Source organism: Phocoena sinus, chromosome 18 (assembly GCF_008692025.1).
Source record: "Phocoena sinus isolate mPhoSin1 chromosome 18, mPhoSin1.pri, whole genome shotgun sequence".
Lineage (NCBI taxonomy): Eukaryota > Metazoa > Chordata > Mammalia > Artiodactyla > Phocoenidae > Phocoena > Phocoena sinus.
The window spans coordinates 22,203,337-22,222,984 of NC_045780.1; the positions used below are offsets into that span (position 1 = coordinate 22,203,337).

Consider the following 19,648-nt stretch of genomic DNA (forward strand, 5'->3'; position numbering starts at 1 on the left):
TGATTTTTGAATGTTTACTATGGCCAGTTTTAGAGGTAACCACCAACATATAATTGTCTGTATAGAGGTGATGGTACAAGTAAATACTTAAAAATGCTCTTTGGAGTCAGGTTTATAGGTTAATTTATAAGCATATCCTTTCTTCAAAAAATAGGTAATACCAATGCAAATTTACTCTAGTCCATGAGTCACAGTGGTTAATGTAGTCTGAATTAGTGACGTATCACTGTGTTCTCAAAAGTGTTAATGAGGTTACTCTTGGTAAATTTTAATGCGTCTATAAAATACTAATTAAAAAATATTTGATCAGAATTAGAAAATCATATTCTAATTCCAATTGTGGCAATCAGTTCTGAGGTACTGTGATAACCAGACACCTCGGCTAGTTCCTCTTGGACCTGTCTCTTACTAGACCACTCACTAATGCCACACAGGCCTTGACTGACTTTATGTAAGTGTGAGAGGACAGTTCTTGGTCTGGCTCATTGGTGTGGAACACCATCAGACCAGTATCTATTAGATTTATTGGATAAAGTATAATAGACTTAGACGTCCCTCTCAATAGTGTTACCAGACTAGACTTTTTTCTCTTTTGGTCTAGACCAAATTCTAAAGGATTTGCCATCCCTCATGCACACACTGTAATGGGGAATGGAGGACCCGACTGGAGTTGACTGAGAGGTTCAAGATGGTCTGGGAATGCAAACTGCCCACAGCAAATTCACATGCACATAATGAAGTGACGGTTGTCCCTGCAATACTGATTAAAATGCACTTCAATCTCTGCAATAGACTTCAGGCTCTGCTTTTCTGGCCCTGGGACTGCCATAGCCAAGTTAGTAGGAGAGGGACCTTTCATGAACAGGACCAGGAAGTTTAAGCTTTTAAAATGGTCCTTAGCTTCCTTGTTGAAAATGGAGCTCAAGCTTTTGTTTTAAAAACTTCGTTTTAGGGCTTTAAATGTGAAGCTGATAACTTATTACTGTCATTTATCTTTAAACGTCAAATCCCCTTTCTAGTCTTTCTCCTTATGGAATATTCTGTCACTATATAGATAGTGGGTTGCCATAGAATAAAATCAGTGAATGTTAAACATATGAGATACGGACATAGTTTTATCCTAGGCTTGGTCGTTTGCTAGCTATCATGACATTTGTCAGGGGATAAGTAGCCTCGAAGAACCTTTTGTCTGTTGTTATTGCCCCTTCTTTCTGTTAAGTTTGGTGTATTTTATTAGTAATATTGCTAGATTTAATTACACCAGGAACCCAGAGGCTTTTCTCCTCCCAAATGTCTGCGGTTAAAAAATGAACAAAAGCAAAAACCAAACAACAAAAAATTAAGACAACCAACAAAACTCATACACTTACTCAGAATCAATTATCATACTAAAGAGCCATAATTGCAGGGTTTTTTACATCTGTATTGGGCACTACCATATGCTTGTTCCCCAGCAGATGTGTGCATCAATGAGGCATCATGGTTTCTAAACTACATTGTTACTATTGTTTCACATTAAAATTTTTCTCATCTAATTTCTGAAGATCCATATTGTGCCTATATGTAACTGCTGGATTAAGAGGTGCTTGCAATGACTTGGAAGTCTCTGGTTAGGTTCAACCTGGAGGAAAAATGTCTTTGGTGAAACGTGAACCAAATTGTTCTCCTGCTGCTTTCCATTTGTCCTTTGTTTAAAATAAGGTTATATAAATACACCTTCGAGCTGGGGGTGAGGGTCCGGGGTAAGGTTGCCTCCTTTTGTGCCCTCACTGATGTATAAAAGACCATTGAACAGGTAATTTTGTCTCCTACAGAACAGGCAGTAGATATTCAATTAATGATATTGAACTTGGGTCAGTTTTATCTTTCCTATTTCTAGTTCTTCTAAGGAGAACTTCCCATTATCTCATCCTTACCAGTATAGCAGACCACAAATTATTATATATTTTGAGTTAATTCTACTTACTTTCCAGGGAAAAATATTTTAACCCAATAAGGTGAAAAACATCTGCAATATAACTCAGATGAGATCAGCCATGACTGTCAATATGTATTTGTGGAATGTTAAATTAAAAAAAAAAATTAGTCGATGTCCTTTTACTTGCTTTTATATTTTATGTTTTTGCAACAGTTTCTTACTCATGAAGTACAACTCATCACGTACTTAGGATGAACAAAATAGCCAGTGGTGTTATCAGTTGACTGATGCTGTACAATTGTCACCAGGAAGAAAAGGAGATATTACTATTTGGGGATTTCATTAAAGTGAAGATGGGTGTAATCTCAATTTCTGAGGTATGGTTAGGGAAATGGGAGTGGAGGGAGGGGCAGGTTGGAGCACCGGACATGAAGGGAAGAGAAAGAGGTATGGGGAATGATGTCTATTATAAGATCTATTCAGCCTCCAAAACATTTTTGACTTGTAGATCAAAGCCATTTGAAAATATGTTAAGGCCTGAGTCTTAACAGAGTGACTCGTCTGGTACAACTAGTAATAAGATGAATGTTAAGCTAATGTCTTATTAGAACAGAGTCACTGGAAACAGTGCCAAAGACTGTTCTCTCTGGACATTTTAATAATGCAGAGCTGGTTCAGCTACAGAATCATTATCATTAAAAGAGAATTTATTGAACGCTTGTATACAGGGCTAAATATTATTTATTTATTCATATATATTTATATATATTTTGGCTGCATTGGGTCTTCGTTGCTGCATGCGGGCTTTCTCTAGTTGCGGTGAGCGGGGCCTAGTCTTCGCTGCGGTGGGCAGGCTTCTCATTGCGGTGGCTTCTCTTGTCGCGGAGCACAGGCTCTAGGCACGCAGGCTTAGTTGCTCCGCAGCATGTGGGATCTTCCTGGACCAGGGCTCGAAGCTGTGTTCCCTGCATTGACAGGTGGATTCTTAACCACTGCGCCACCAGGGAAGTCCCATGTACTTAATTTTAAAAACATATCCATAATAATAAACAAGGTAGCTTCTTTATTTTAACCTTAGTTATAGAAAGAAGGTTGCTTTCTATTACACTGACAATTGTAGGGGAGGAAAAAGAATTCTTCCTCTACCCTTCTGAGTTTTTAGATGAGGCCCTTGTTATAAAAGACAGATTAATATTAAGAGAACTACAAACAAGAATTGAAAATTAAGAGAAAAAAACCTAGAAGTTTATTAGCATGTATACCTTACGCATACATGAGAGATGTCCAGGAAAAATGAGTAACTCTCCCAGGTGGCTTAAAATTCAGGATTAAATACTGTCTTAATAGGAAAGGGTAGGGGGGATATAGGTCTCTTATGGCAGAGTTAGTGACTTTTAGGAAAGATGAATGGACCCTTAGAATCACAGATGGGAGGTGTGGTAGTTTGTGATGAAGTTTGTCTGAGTGCGGTGCCGACTTCTAGTTCTCTCTCCTGTGATGAGTCCATCTTCCCTGGTTGATGAAACTCCCGGGGAGGGGATTTATAACAACTGAGCTCCTTCTGGAGGATCTGTCTTTAGGCAGATAAGGGAAGTTCAGAGAAAGCCTCTACCTGCATTTGCTGTTTTTCAAGTGCCTACAGTGCAAAATATTAATACACCAAAGTGGGGCTTCCCTGGTGGCGCAGTGGTTGAGAGGCCGCCTGCCGATGCAGGTTCGTGCCTCGGTCCGGGAAGATCCCACATGCCGCGGAGCGGCTGGGCCCGTGAGCGATGGCTGCTCAGCCTGCGCGTCCGGAGCCTGTGCTCCGCAACGGGAGAGGCCACAACAGTGAGAGGCCAGCGTACAGCAAAAAAAAAAAAAAAAAAAAAAAAAATATATATATATACCAAAGTGGCATATTTTAGGGTGGTATGCCTTGCTACCCTTCACAATCATTAATAAAAGGAAAAAGTGTTTCATGTGGAGAGAAATGCAAAAATAATAGCAGAACCCTCATTTGGTATTAAGACTTCAAAATGGAAGTTTTGACCAATAAACAGGTAGTAAGTTTTTTAGATGTATTAACTAAGTCAAACTTTAAAAATTGATCATTTTATCTGAAATTATTCATTGTAGTCTTTGTATGAGCTCTGTGACTAGTCATGCCAAGTAAGTTTCTTAGAAGATAGCTCTGGCGCTCATCTGAGTGGCCTGAAGCCCATGAATTCTCCATATCATGAAGCCAGAATGTAAGGAATGCACTTCCAGAATCCACAGAGGCTAAGGACTCCAGTTCTAAACAGTATTTAACATAATGCTCTGTCCCTAAACAAAGGCAGAGCTACCAGAAAAGAGGAGGCAGATTCAACTCGTATCTTCTTACCATTTTCACTGAACTTTGCTTCTTAAAAAAAAAAAAAAAAAAAAAATTGCTCGGGGCATGACGTTCCATGAAATCGGCAAGTTGTGATAAGCTTAGGCTGGGCAAGGAGAATTTTCCAGAGATCAAGTAAAGAACGGAGAAGGAAATACAATACCATTGTATGCCCTTGACCAAAATTTTAATAGTGAGCTTGTTTCCTAATGTCATAATTTCTGGACCTAATGTTCTGCAGAAACATCTTGTGAAAAGTTCAGTAGTGAAAGTTCATATGACAAATTATGTTGACAATACTATTGTGTAATGTGGGATTTAAGAAATTCTTTTTTTTTTTTTTTTTTTTAAATATTTATTTATTTTTGGCTTGTTGGGTCTTGGTTTCTGTGCGAGGGCTTTCTCTAGTTGCGGCGAGCGGGGGCCACTCTTCATCGCGGTGCGCGGGCCTCTCACCGTCACGGCCTCTCTTGTTGCGGAGCACGGGCTCCAGACGCGCAGGCTCAGCAGTTGTGGCTCACGGGCCCAGCCGCTCCGCGGCATGTGGGATCCTCCCAGAACAGGGCTCGAACCCGTGTCCCCTGCATCGGCAGGCGGATTCTCAAACACTGAGCCACCAGGGAAGCCCAAGAAATTCTTTACAAGTACTCATTGAGTTACTATCACGTGCTTGACAATAAAGAGAACTTAGCTCCCTTTCCAAGATGTTTTCCATTGGAAGTATCCCTTTGAAAATGCTTGTTTTTCTTTATTAAATAATTTAGGATCAACACTGGGGTACCATAGAGTATTATTACCCCATTTAATTCAAAATATGTATTCATAGAGGTGTAATTCAACAACCATTTTTGTGTGTCAGTTATGACTTGGATAAATAGGGTGTTTAGAGACTCTTTCAAAACATCAAACTTAAACCACTGAGTTGGCATCATGGTATGATCCCATTCCTGTCTATAAATAACTGGGGCAAGAAAGCACCTGGACCTTTGCTTCCAGTTTTTGATGGAAAGCTTTGCTGGCATCTTTGCAATTAACTTTATGTTTAACTTCGTGAAGGGGCCGAGTCAGTTATACATTTAATTTTCTTGAATTTGACAAGTGTGTATATAATGCATGTAATAAATCAGTTTTGTTAGGCTCTTTCTTCTAAATCCCATCTCACGCTTTTCTCTGAAATTCCAACCTTTCCCCTTTAATTGTTCTAATTTTATCATTCACATAGGAAGGTTTTGTAAACACCTTCCATAGGCAAACAGTACATTTAATGGTCTACGGTCATCCTATTAATTAATTTATTTATGGCTGCGTTGGGTCTTCGTTACCGTGCGCGGGCTTTTCTCTCCTTGTGGCGAGCGGGGGCTACTCTTCGTGGTGGTGCATGGGCTTCTCATTGCTGTGGCTTCCCTTGCTGTGGAGCATGGGCTCTGGGCACGCGGGCTTCAGCAGTTGCAGCACACGGGCTCGGTAGTTGTGGCTTACAGGCTCTAGAGTCAGGCGCAGTAGTTGTGGCACATGGGCTTAGTTGCTCCACAGCATGGGGGAATCTTCCCAGGCCAGGGCTTGAACCCGTGTCCCCTGCATTGGCAGGCGGACTCTTAACCACTGCACCACCAGGGAAGTCCTACGGTCATCCTAGTAAAAGGATTTTATCTTGTGTTTCTGACTCTAATTTAGCTTGCATGTATCTAAGATTTTCTTTTCATTTTATTCAAACGTATTAATCCGAAAAGATTTTGGCCTTTATGACTACTGATTTCTTGTTTTTCTTCTACAATGAAATTAACTGGGAATGTCAATTTAAGTATAAGTTACCGAAAACTATTTTATTGTTTTTCTTCTCCTAAAAGATAACCCAGAGTAGAAGGAGAAAAATGAATGACCAAAGGAAAATTCCACACTGAGGAATGACTTCAACAGCCATTCTTTTTTCCTTGAGCTTTGAGACTGGAGATATTACCTAAGTGTTTGTGAACCTAATCTTTAAATACAAAGAAATACTGGCTGCCATGATTTGTTTGTACTTCTTTAACTGGTTTTGGTTCATGTATGGTGGAAGGACAGAGGTCTTCTTGGAATTATGATACAGAGAAAAATAACAAATTTGTTTATTTCGGTAACTTTAAGTATTCAAAAACATGTACAAATACAAATTGGTCCTTAGAACATGTTGGAAAGACTAGATTATTATTGTCCCTATTTTACAGGCCCTCATGTTAAATGGACACTAATTGCTAAAATGGGAAAACATTTATCTTGTCCTGTATAGACAGTGTTCCTCAATTATGTGTGATTAATGCCTTTTTTCCCCCAAGCATTTGACATCTGTTTTTGATCAGTGAAGGATCATCCAACTTATCAAGCTGTTGTTCTATTCATTTATGTCCAATTCCTACGCAGCCACAGTAGAGACTCTAAAATGTTCATTCTTTCCTAGAATGTCTCTGCATCAGGAGAAAATGGTGCTCCTAGATTCTTTGGAAAAATTAAAACATGAGTATTATGTAGAAATTTAACTTGGGAGCTAGAATTGGCAGGAACCTGACTTAACAATGTGTCTCAAGAGGCAGCTATGAAGTAAGAGGTGGTTACACGGTATGGATTTGTGTCTTAGCCCTACTACATGTTGTTGTGAGGCCTCAAACTCTCTGTACCCCACTTTCCTCACTTGCAAAATGGGGTAATTATAGTTCGTACATTATACAGTTGTGTGAATTAGAGATAAAACACTTAAAGCTGTTAGAAAATGTGTGGTTGAGAGTAGGCATTAAATAAATATTAGCTATCATTTGGGGAGATCTGGAGGATTATTTGATTATAAACTTAAAAAAACCCTAAATTAACAAATTATTTCTTTTTTCAGTGTCACTTCACAGTTCTGTAGCAGAAGTTAGACATGATTGATTTCTTTTTGAGTTGCGAGAAAATTCTCCAAATTAACACATTCGTAAGTCAGCAAAGACTGTGGAAGCATGTGTAACGTTTACATTGGTTCAAACAGGGAAGAAGTCTTTTATCCTCTTCATGTAGAAGAAATTCTATGTGCAATCAGTGTGTGTGCAGTGTATCTTCACTGGCATTCAAAAGCATTAAAAGAACACTCCCTAATTTCCAAAAAAGCTTTGAAAAATACTAGTCTCTAGAGGTCAGAATGCTTTTTCAGAAAAATCCCTCAGCACAGAGGCATAGAATCTGAAATTAAGAGGGCCTGAGTACCCAGATTTAGGCATGAACCTTGGATGAGTTATTTCACCTCTCTGGGATCACTTACTTCTAAAATGAGAACGATAATGCCTCCTCCCTCAAAGGGTAGAATTTAACAAGCTAATGTATACCAGTGCGCCTTCTGAACCATAAATTCAAATTTCTGTACTTTTTTTCATTTTATAATCATGTCTCCTTTGAGGATACAAAATTGTTTAGCTGACCAGAAAATTTAACAAGTGCTGCAAAATTTAATCAGTTACAAGCTAAGCTATACTCATTGAAATTTGAATGAAAAGTTTCAAAATAAGTATTTTTGTGCAATTTACAAAAGTCAAATAGCACATACGACTCCTGGTCTCATGTAAAGAATTTTCTAGACAGCAAATTGATTTATAAACATGCTGTAATATCCCTGTGCATAAATTTCATATGTAAAAAAATGTGTGACTTTTTTCATGTTTTTAACTCATTATTGAAAAATTTGCTTTTTTTTTTCAGATGACATTTAAAAGTTACAGATAAGTACTATTGCAGGACTGAAGCACTGGTTAGCCAGAAAAATTATTGGAGTGGATCAGTGGTGTATTTTCTGCACCCACTTCTCTTTAGTATTTATCTTTGCACTCACAGCCATTCTGAGTCCGAGTATTCCCTTCCTGTTCTTTAAGGGCATTACTTTTGGAGAATTAATTGGTTTTAAATACAGATCTATTTCACAGTTCTCACAAATAGGTAAATTGAGTTACAATGGTCAGGAAATTTTCTATTTTATGGTAGAAAAAAGTCTAAACATAGTGAAACTGAGCAGGCACCCTGTGGGGCTCCCAGGCACAGAGGCCCTTTTTGTCCCCCCCCCCCTTTTTTTTCTTTTTTTACATCTTTATTGGAGTATAATTGCTTTACAATGGTGTGTTAATTTCTGCTTTATAACAAAGTGAATCAGCTATACATATATCTCCATATCTCTTCCCTCTTGCATCTCCCTCCCTCCCACCCTCCCTATCCCACCCCTCCAGGTGGCCACAAAGCACTGAGCTGATCTCCCTCTGCTATGCGGCTGCTTCCCACTAGCTATCTACCTTACGTTTGGTAGTGTATATATGTCCCCATTTCTTATAGGCAAGACTCCACCTCCGTGACCTTCCTTGAGTTCCAAAGGGTGGATTCGGACAGCTGCTAATCAAGGGAGGAGCCACCAAGAAACCACCTGAGGCGAGATTAAAGGGACCAGAGAAGCTCATCAAGATGAGGACTTGAGCATCTGAGAGGAGATTGAGGAAATGCAGGCCCTGCTCACACCCTAATCTTGTCAAAGACCCCGCCTTTGAACCCCTGTTATAAAATCCTTTCATCAAATCCTCTGGGGCTGAGACATTTTTCTGAGGCAGAAGCCCAGTGTGTCTTCCTTTGCCTGGCAAAGAAATAAAGCTATCTTCTTCTACTTCACCCAAAACTCTGTCCCCAAGATTCGATTCAGCGCCGGTGTACAGAGAGGTGGAGCTTTCGGTAACAATGGGGTTTGCAATGTCACAGTAACAAGATTTAAGTGAACACTGCACTATGGACTAATCTTTTCCACAATAGAGAGTAATTCAGAACTATACCTTTAGAATGTGAACAGGTGAAATGCAGTCTTTCAAAAGACAAAGGGTAACTCCAAGTAATGGGTTCAAAGGAATTAATGACGTCATTGCACAAAGCAGTGTGCATTTGATATTAATGTAAAAAAACCCAGACCTTTTAGACTGAAAGATGGTAACATGATAACAACATGGGGTTGTTCAAGTGCTTCTGTTTGTTTTTATGGACTTATATTTATGTATTGCTGGTCATAGAAATGCTGGCAACTGGAGAAAGGAGAGGGAGAGAGAGCGATGTTTCTCAAACGCAGGTTGCCGTAATTGCAGAGCTGCTCGTCATATCTCAGTGGGACTTGATGCAGCCTAACCAGGAATTTGAAGGTGATATGGCAGATAAAAGTGAAACACATTTCAAAAGGCAGTATTTTCTATGTCTTATGTTATCCTGGAAAAGTTAAAACAATAACAACCTTCTTTTAAAAGAAATAATATACCCACTAACCCCCAACATCAAAACAGCCCAAAGTAACAATACTAATTACTACCTGTTATTAGAAGTATCTGCTTTTACAGGGTTATCTCAATGACTCATTCTGTCAACGCTGGAAGACTTTATTTTTTTATTTTTTATAAATTTATTTATTATTTATTTTTGGCTGAGTTGGTCTGTCACTGCACGCAGGCTTTCTCTAGTTGCGGAGAGCGGGGTTTACTCTTCGTTGTGGTGCGTGGGCTTCTCATTGCGGTGGTTTCTCTTGTTGCGGAGCACGGGTTCTAGGCACGTGGGCTTCAGTAGTCGTGACTCCTGGGCTCTAGAGAGCAGGCTCAGTAGTTGCGGCGCACGGGCTTAGTTACTCCGCGGCGTGTGGGATCTTCGCGGACCAGGGCTCGAACCCGTGTTCCCCGCACTGGCAAGCGGATTCTTAACCACTGCGCCACCAAGGAAGTCCGGAAGACTTTATTACATGGTTTTCTTCTGCTTCAAACCCTATCAGAGTTGGTATTTAGGCGGCAGGTATTTAGCTCAACACACCAGGGGGTGTTGGGCTGTTGTTTGGGGTAATTTAAAATTTTGACCTAAGGCAAGATTTTGAGAGATCTAGAGCATTTTCTTTCACACTAGCTCACAAACACATTTTGCCCTACTAAATTCTATTGCAGTTTCAGTTCATTAGGATACTTCCTATTTTCCGTTCAAAAACTGTTGAAAAAAGCATGTCAGAGTTGCATTTCAACAATGAATGGCAGCCATCAATCAGGTGTATCTCTTGCAACAAAAGCTGTTGTAACATTAAAAAAGAAATTATTTTTGTAAAATACACAAATGGCCATAGTTATAAAAAACCCCAGTCATTCACGTATTAATTCATGAGTAACGTAAAACAAATCCGATCTTTTCAAGTGAATTTGATTTTTACTACCATGTCATTTTCAATATTTGTGAGCACCTACTTTGTACCTACTCCGGAACTCCACATTAAAAACACGTAGTCCTTCCTTTTGGGTTTAGTGGGGGACACCACAGAAAAAGCAATATAGCAAAACTTTGATACAGGCTATACGGGGGTGTTGAGGGTGCGTTTCTATTCAGTAATAGAATGGTGATATTCCTAACCTCTTGGGGGACAGAATGAGGGGAAAACTCTAGAGAAACCTAAAGTAACGTGTTGAATCGACAATTATGCCATTTATGTTTTAATAAGCTCAAAATAGAATTGTAGATCTGGAAGTCTGTGAGACTTACTGAAGCATAGGTCTAACCATAAACGTTCAGTTTCTCAACAACCTAAGTTGAAATAAAACTACATTTCTCCCTAGGGTTTTCTATATTATAATACTTTGTTGTTTTTAAATTCCTGGGCGAGAAGTACACTCTCGCCTAGTAGTAAACAATGCTTAGAGCTAGAATGTTTTGACGTGTAGTGCCAGGGTAGCAACTTCCAGTAAACTGCCTCCCATCAAACCTAACATTCCTTCTGTAGCACCATGCTCAGATCCATGCAGGTTTTATTATGTTTTAAACTGGAATTGCAGATGGTTCTTTCTCTTTTCTAACCCTAAAGGGTAGTCTTCATTGATCATCGTGTTGCCACCATGACAAGACCAGTTTGTCTTTTAAGTCAAACCTATGCAGGCTACAGCCCGGACAATTAAACGAAATGCTATCCCTGCTGGAGATAAGCTCCACCTGTTGAGGTCAGTTATTTACTAGGCCGGGCTACTGCTTCCCTCCAGGTAACGACGGATTGCAAGCGCTCCCTCTCCAGAGAAGAGCTTAGGCAGTTAACTGCGAACAGCTGCAATATCTGCCGGGCTGGCTAGCCCGTGGCCGTCGAAAGGCGAGGGGACCGCATGGCAGCTGCAACTGCGCCGCACAAAAGGGAGCGTCTATCCCGAGGAGCCACCGGCCTTCCGCGGACCCTGCGGCTCCGAGCGCTGGGGCATCCTCCGAGGGGGCGAGGGCCGCGCGGGCCAGGGTCGAGCCTAGGTGCGGCGAGGAGGAGGAGGGCTCCTCCACGCGCCGAGGAAGAAAGCCTGACTCATGTCGTGGCGGCGGCGGACTCCTGGGAACTGAAACTCGTGATGCTGTTGCTGCGGAGAAAAGCCTCATTACCCATTCCGCAGGCGGGGGACACTACCCAGAGCGCTTACACCCGAGACCCGGGCTCCAGCAGCCTCCTCGAGCCCCTCCCTGCCGCGCCCCCTCCCCTGCCGCGTGCCTGCGCGCGCGCGCCGGCCGCGTGTGAAAAAGGAGCGGACACACCTAACCTGCGCGCGCCCCGCACCCTGCCCCACCCCCATCAGGCCGACTCTCTCCGGCCGACCCGGTTTCGCTCCCCCGGCCGAAATTCCCCACCCCCCACCACCGCCGCCGCCGCCGACGTCGTCGGCGCCTCCGCCAGCCTTCGGAAATTTCCGCCAGGAGACCCGGCGCTCGGCGAGGTTCGAAGACCCGCCGCCTCCTCCTCCGCCAGACCCGGCTTTATGTCTGCGGCGCCGGGGCGCATGCGCAGACGCCATCTTCCCTCCTTCTCCTCGGCCAGCCCCCTCCCCCCGCCACCGCCACCGCCTCCTCTGGCCGGCGGTCGCCCCTCCTCCTCCTGCGCTCGGGCGCTGGTCCCTCCTCTGCCGATGCCGCGAGAGACCCGGGGATACGGTGGAGCCGGAGAAAAGCACTAGTAACAACCACCACAGCCCCCTCTCCGCCCGCCGCCCTCCCTCGGCACCCACCCACTCACCCGCCCCGTTCGCCGACACCGACCAACCCCACCTCTCGTTCCTTTGAACGGCGTCGGCTGCAGTCGCTGCAGCAGCCCCTCTGGCCACCAACGCCGCCGAGAAAGGAGTCGCCGCCGCCGCCTGCGGCCCCCTCCCGCCCGGACCGCGGGAGCAGCGGGGTGCGGACGAACCGGCTGCAGAGGAAGAGGACTAGAGCGGCTCGCATCGTCGGCGCTAGCGCACGTCCCGCCGCCCTCCGGGGAGGCTCGGGCGCCGGCCCCTTCCTCCCCGAGGACGTGTGCCGAGCCGAGGCGCCTGCCCAGAGGGAGGAAAATGCTCGGGCTCCATGGCTGCCAGTGATGGAGAGGTCCCTGGACTCCCGCTGCCACCGCCGCCGCCGCGCCCCGGCCGTGCTCCGCGAGGACCCGGCGTCTCTGCGCGCCCGCCCGCGCCCCGTTGCTGGGCTCACCGTACCCGGCGCCCCGCCGCCGCCCCGCTTCGAGCCTCGCCGCGCCGGCCCCAGCCGCGGCCAGCGTTTCCTCACGGAGCAGCAGCCTCGAGCCCAGGGGGTTTGAAAGGGTCCGCAGGGCGTGGGGGGGAGGGCCGAGCGGGGCCGGCGGGGCCGGCGGGGCCGGGAGGGGAGGTTTGAGCCACACTGAGCTCAGGGTTCGCCGGCGGCGGCGGCGGGGCTGGGGGTGGCGAGGGGAAGGCGACACTCGCTCGGCGCCGCCGCCTTCGTGCAGAGCGACCGGGAGGGTTTTGCAGCGGCCGCCGCCGCCGCGGCGGGAGGAGGGGGGGAGGTGGCTTCGGAGTTGTCCGGAGAAGGTGGGCATTTCTCGGCTTTCCCACCCCCTCCCCTAGCCTCCCCCCTCCCCTGGTCTTCCCCTCCCTCCTGCCCCGCACCCCACGTGAAGCGGAATATAAAGGGGGGTGTGAGGCTAGAGGGGAAAGTGAATGGCGAAGGACTGAAGGGGTCCCCCCTTCGGGTCCCCGGCTGTTCTGTTCACCCTCGTTCATCCTCCCTTCCCGAAGCTCGCCCTCGAAGGCAGAAGCGGCCAGCGCCTTCGGCTGAGAAGGAGGAGGAGGAGGAACCGCGCCGGGCGGAGCGTCAGGTCCCGTTTTCCTCCTCGGCGTCTTGAATACAAAGATTACGGTGCCGAAGGAAATTGCACTCGCCTCCTCCGCCCCCCGGTACCCAGCACAATGCACCAGCCGCCCGAGTCCACCGCCGCCGCGGCCGCGGCCTCGGCTGCTGCAGACATTAGTGCTAGGAAGATGGCGCACCCGGCAATGTTCCCTCGAAGGGGCAGTGGTGGTGGCAGCGCCTCTGCTCTCAATGCAGCAGGTACCGGCGTTGGTAGTAGTGCCCCATCTTCCGAGGATTTTCCGCCTCCGTCGCTGCTCCAGCCGCCACCTCCTGCAGCATCTTCTCTGTCGGGACCACAGCCTCCGCCTCCACAAAGCCTGAACCTCCTTTCGCAGGCTCAGCTGCAGGCACAGCCTCTTGCGCCAGGCGGAACTCAAATGAAAAAGAAAAGTGGCTTCCAGATAACGAGCGTGACCCCGGCTCAGATCTCCGCTAGCATCAGCTCTAACAACAGCATCGCAGAGGACACCGAAAGCTACGATGATCTGGATGAATCTCACACAGAAGATCTGTCGTCTTCCGAGATCCTTGATGTGTCACTTTCCAGGGCTACCGACTTAGGGGAGCCTGAACGCAGCTCCTCAGAAGAAACTCTCAATAACTTCCAGGAAGCCGAGACACCTGGGGCAGTCTCTCCCAACCAGCCCCCCCTTCCTCAGCCTCATTTGCCTCACCTTCCACAACAGAATGTTGTAATCAATGGGAATGCTCATCCCCACTCCCTCCATCACCACCCTCACGTTCATCATGGGCACCACCTCCATCACGGGCACCACCATCCATCCCATGCCGGTGTGGCCAGTACACCCATTCCGGGAGGGCCGCCCGCAAGCCCAGTGTCCAGAAAACTGTCTACAACTGGAAGCTCTGACACCGTTATGCCCGTTGCACCAACTCCTGCCGTATCATCGAGTGGTTCACCTGCATCTGTAATGACTAGTATCCGTGCTCCGAGTACAAGCGCAAGTATAGGTATAAATTCTGTTACAGGCACTAATACGATGAATAATGTTAACATGACGGCTGTGGGCGGTTTTAATCCTAATGTGACCAGCAGCATGCTTGCTAATGCTAATTTAAGTGCGAGCAACATTCCCAGCGCTGCCGGGGTGAGCGTTGGGCCTGGAGTGAGCAGCGGTGTTAATGTGACTGTCTTGAGCGGCCTGGGCAACGGTACGATTTCGTCCTCCGCTCTCATTAACAGCGCTGCCAGTGCAGCTGCAGGGATGACTGTAGGATCAGTTTCAAGTCAGCAGCAACAGCCAGCAGTTAACACGTCCAGGTTCAGAGTTGTGAAGTTAGATTCGAGTTCTGAGCCCTTCAAAAAAGGTAGATGGACTTGCACCGAGTTCTATGAGAAAGAAAACGCTGCCCCCGCCGCCGAAGGGGTGGTGATAAATAAAGCAGTGGAAAGCGTAAAACAAAACCCGACAGAAGTGACTTCTGAGAGGGAGAGCACAAGCGGGAGCTCAGTGAGCAGCAGTGTCAGCACGCTGAGCCACTACACGGAGAGTGTGGGAAGCGGAGAGATGGGGGCCCCAGCTGCCGTGGTGCAGCAGCCGCCCGCTCTTCCAGGTGTCGCCCTCCCGCAGATGGACTTCAGTAGCGCTGCTCCGGCGGGCATTTCAGCAGTTAGTATGCCACAGAGTATTTCCCAGTCACAGATCTCGCAAGTGCAGTTGCAGTCTCAAGAACTGAGCTATCAGCAGAAGCAGGGTCTTCAACCAGTACCTCTGCAAGCCGCTCTCAGCGCTGCAGCTGGTGTCCAGCCATCACCTGTGAGCGTGGTGGGTGTAACTTCAGCTCTAGGTCAGCAGCCTTCCATTTCCAGCCTGGCTCAGCCCCAACTGCCGTATTCTCAGGCGGCCCCTCCGGCGCAAGCACCCCTGCCAGGCACATCACCCCAGCAGTTACACTATGGACAGCAGCCGTCGGTGGCCCCAAGCCATGGCCCGTCAGTGACTCCGAATCCTACTTCCGAGTATGTTCAGCAGCAGCCGATTCTGCAAACGGCAGTGTCCTCTGGACAGCCCACTTCTGCGGGGGTGGGAGCAGGAACCTCGGGGATTCCTGTGGCTCAGCCACAGGGCATCCAGCTGCCAGTGCAGCCCGCAGCAGTCCAGGCGCAGCCCGCAGGGGCAGCTGGCCAACCCGCTGGCCAGGCGCAGACGGCAGTATCTGCTGTACCTCCTGGCAGTCAAATTGCAAATATTGGTCAACAGACAAACCTACCTACGGCAGCGCAGCAGCCCTCTACCCAAGTCACACCTTCAGTTATCCCGCAAGGTGCTCCTCCGTCTTCACAGGTAGTTCCACCCTCTCAGGGTGCGATTCTTCATCAGGGAGTTCAAGCTAGTGCTTCAAGCCTTCCTCAACAGTTGGTCGTTGCACCCCAGAGTACCTTGTTAACTGTGCCTCCCCAGCCGCAAGGAGTAGAGTCAGTAGCTCCAGGAGTTGTTTCGCAGCAGTTGCCTGCAGTTAGTCCTTTGCCCTCTGCTAGCAGTATTTCTGTTACGAATCAGGTTAGTTCAGCTGGGCCTTCTGGAATGCCTTCTGTCCCAACAAACTTGGTTGCATCACAGAATATAGCACAAGCCCCTGCCACTCAAAATGGTAATTTGGTTCAAAGTGTTAGTCAGCCTCCCTTGATGGCAGCACCTAATATAAATTTGCCTTTGGCGCAGCAGATACCAAGTTCTACTCAGTTCTCTGCACAATCATTAGCTCAGGCAATTGGAAGCCAAATTGAAGATGCCAGGCGCCCGGCGGAACCCTCCTTAGTTGGCTTACCTCAGACTATCAGTGGTGACAGTGGGGGCATGTCGGCAGTTTCCGATGGGAGTAGCAGCAGCCTAGGAGCCTCTGCTTCTCTTTTCCCGTTGAAGGTGCTACCGCTGACGACACCCCTGGTGGATGGCGAGGATGAGAGGTAAGGTCATGCCACGTTTCTGCAGACACTCAGCAGATGCAGAGTTAATCTATTTAGTAGCTATGTACATGCACGAGATCAGCCTGAAGCATTATATATTTCTTCCTTTTTGTATGTGAAACTGCATTTTTCTGGCAAGTTTTTTAGAGCAAGAGTGTTACGGAGCGGTCTCAAACTAGTTGGTCACGAAGTGGTGTAAGTATTGTGTAGACACTATTTGACAGGATAGTTTTTGAGCATTAAGAACAGGTTTGGGATCACCAAGTGGTTTTGTTATTTATAAAATGGTTTTTAGGGTTCCTAGTTTTTGCTGACCCATCTAACGGTTAATCTGTTCTTTTGAGTTCCTAAAATCATGATCATCTCTTGGGGACGGGAGGGGAGGTTGTGGTTCCCACATTTGTTTCTCCTTTACTGGACAGGACAACCCTTTAAAGTTCTGCTGTGTGCGCTCTTAGTCTGTGAAAGATAACGTCAGCTGCTTTTCCTCATCACATATTACAGGAAAGATGACCTAAGCTGGGTTATACAGGTTGCCCTCAAACTAATTGACCAACTTTTGTGTACTTATCTAATGGTCGTTTCATTGGAACAGTAAAGGAATGGGAATCTTAAAAAGTGTTTCGTGGGGTAGGAGGCCATACACTCTTAAAAATAACCAGATTTATCGTTGATGGTAGTATGCTGTGCATTTTTCCTTTTGCATAGTAGATCAAGGTGGTAGCCATTTTAAAGGGTAAAGAAACAAAGTCTCGGAGGGTTGAATCTATAGAGACATGAAACCGACTTTGCGCTCCTACAGTCTACTCCACCTGTTCTCCTCTTCTCTTACCAAAAAAATACATAAAGCCTAAAGTACATTATTAAACCAGCGTTTTCTTAATTGGATTGGAAATAATGTGATAATCGTGTTTATTGAATCCAATTGTGTCTTTGAAGCTGGCTAGCTAGAAAAGTTGTGAAATCCCTCATGCTGCTACATGGCTTTAAACTAAGTTGATTTTTAAAGGAATGTTCTTTTCACAAATTTGCCAGTCTGACTAACCTTGATCAAAATAATATAGGAGTTATGACAAAGGCTATTCATTTTCACTGTGGAACTTTGAATAAGCTTGAAAGGTACTTAATTATTTTAGTATTGGTTGGAGATTTTTGAGATTGACCTTTTATCAAACCAGTGGGAACATTTACATTCAAAATGTATATCTGTGGTTTTCCCTTCGGAAATATTGAGCATATTTCAAAAGAATTGCAGTTTTAGAAAAACAAAGGCCTAATGTTTCAGTGAGATTTTCATGTTTTTTGTCTTTGTTTTTTTTTTAGTTACTTAAAAGATAGAAGGTAAAGGCATGATTAATTGAAATAATTTAAAGTCTTGTCTTTCAAGATTTTTATTACTTTTCTAAGTCACATAATTAAAATCTCATTACCTAGCCAAATGTATTCAGTATCATGTGTACAAAACTGTACATTAAAAGATAGACCTCTTCTAGGAGGTGGTTTCCTTAAGAGTCCTATTATAGTTATTGTTAAACCTTTAAATGTATCAAACCGTGCTAATACTTATCTGTAATTTTAAAGAATTACTTACCCCAAATATTAATAAGTTCTAAATTTAAAGGGTGTGATCTGAGTAAAGCCCACGGGGACATTAGGTTACTAAATTTAGAGAAATAAAAGATGGGTCAGATACACAAATGAAAACCACATATCTTGAACTCGAACCTGCCATGATTTTTGCCAATTACTGTTTGTGGTCTCCTGGCGTGACTCTCTCCTTTTTTGTTTTCCTCCTGGTGGTGGGGCATGATAGAGCTTTCCACAACATGCTGTTCCAGATGATTAAAGTCAGGAGACTTTACAGCTCGGTTTTTAACTGTAGAGATAGAGTCCCCGTTTAAGATATTACTACAAAATTAATTTTTCCATATAGTAACTGAGAGGAACATTAATGAGGGGCAAATTATGTAGGAAGGTTTGAAATTAAAGGGACAAAAACAGATACTGAGACATACGATTAAATATTGGTATAAAGCAACTTGAGTTGACTGTACCTGTTTTGAATGAGCTACGTATTTGAGCCTTTGTTAACATCAAAGTCAAGTCGTCAAGACCAGAAAAATTTTTTTCAGAGGTATCCTTTAAATTCTGAGAAATCAAAATGACCCCCAAAATACCTGTAAAGGTCAGATAGGGTAAACTTGTATATTATTTTCTTTGTGCTTTCTTGCAGATTATTTCTTTTACCACTGTAGTTTGGAAAAAGAAATGTTTCACTTAAATTGGTTCTTGGAAGGGAATTTGAGAATATCTGCAAGAGAAAAAAGTGATGATGAGTTTCTATTTTTTTAAAGTGTTTTTTACTTTTTCTTCCCATGTTCGTTTCTGTGTCACTTGTGTCTTCTGGGCTTGGTCACCTATTAGTCTCCCATAGGGGAAAAGAGTACATTGTAATTGCAGCATTACGACTTAGAAAACACGTTAGCGATAAAACTTTCGGATGGTAGGACAAATGAAGATTCGTTGTTCTTTAGTCATCTTTTGAAATAATATTCTAACACTTTAAATTTTAAAATATTTCTGACACATGTGGAAAATGCTTTCAGTTGGCTACTGGTAGAGACTATGAAGATTAGAAACATGGATCAGGCATTAAGATTATGTATCTAGATTTTTAAAAATCATTCTCATTAAAAAGTTCTTAATGTCTCACGTTAACCTTTAATGTGAACTTATTTTTACAACACAGGGAAGATACAGGTATCTCACACTGATGTATAGTCTAGTGTTCTGTGATTGTTAGTACAGCCTCTTCTGTGAAATTAATTGGTCAAACTTCTGTTCCTCCTTCAAGGCTCAGCTCAGATGTTCCCTCTGAAGCAGTCTCTTCACCCAGGGAATGTTGTTTCCTTAGCCCTTTTTAGTGTTCCTCTAGTCAAGGTACTGCACACATTCAGTCTGAATTATGTTTACCCATTTTCCCCACAAGACTGTGAGTTCCTCAAGGGCAAGAACTAAATCTTTTTTGAACCGATTAATGAGCAGACCTTTCTCTGCTTTCTCTGCTCTGATTTAAAATTTGTATTGTCTCTCACCTTAAGCACAACTGTTCAGGTTGTAGGATCATATAGTTAAATGCAACAAAGTGAAAAGAAATGAATGAAAAGACTTGCTTTTTCTACCTCTTTTGCCTTTTCATACCTTGAGGTGAATTGATAATCTTTTAAATGCAGTGCCTGTTATAGAGTTGGCCCTCATATTTACTAAAGAGGAATGAGTTTTCTTATCAAGTAGG

At 44.8% G+C, this 19,648-nt stretch overlaps 2 protein-coding genes across 7 annotated transcripts in view; one reads left to right on the top strand and one right to left on the bottom strand.

Moving 5' to 3' along the window:
• Positions 1 to 9,910: 9,910 nt before the first annotated feature.
• Positions 9,911 to 13,110, bottom strand: LOC116742935 (uncharacterized protein FLJ37310-like). The gene is made up of 3 exons (XM_032610891.1): positions 12,994 to 13,110; positions 12,330 to 12,932; positions 9,911 to 10,338 (listed from the first exon to the last, which is right to left on the bottom strand). Exons 1-3 carry the CDS (start codon positions 13,108 to 13,110, stop codon positions 10,222 to 10,224), a joined length of 837 nt encoding a protein of 278 aa, XP_032466782.1. The 3' UTR covers positions 9,911 to 10,221.
• Positions 12,403 to 19,648, top strand: part of TSC22D1 (TSC22 domain family member 1) — a 137,030-nt gene continuing 129,784 nt past the window's right edge. For 5 of the 6 annotated variants that reach the window (XR_004346648.1, XM_032610984.1, XM_032610982.1 and 2 more), the window contains exon 1: positions 13,444 to 16,353. Coding sequence is in view for 5 of the 6 variants with exons in the window: in XM_032610984.1 (XP_032466875.1) it covers positions 13,481 to 16,353 (2,873 nt within the window). In the remaining variant the exon portion in view is untranslated. Of the gene's footprint in view, positions 12,857 to 13,309; positions 16,354 to 19,648 lie in introns of those variants that run through there. The other variant, XM_032610981.1, reaches the window with a different exon arrangement.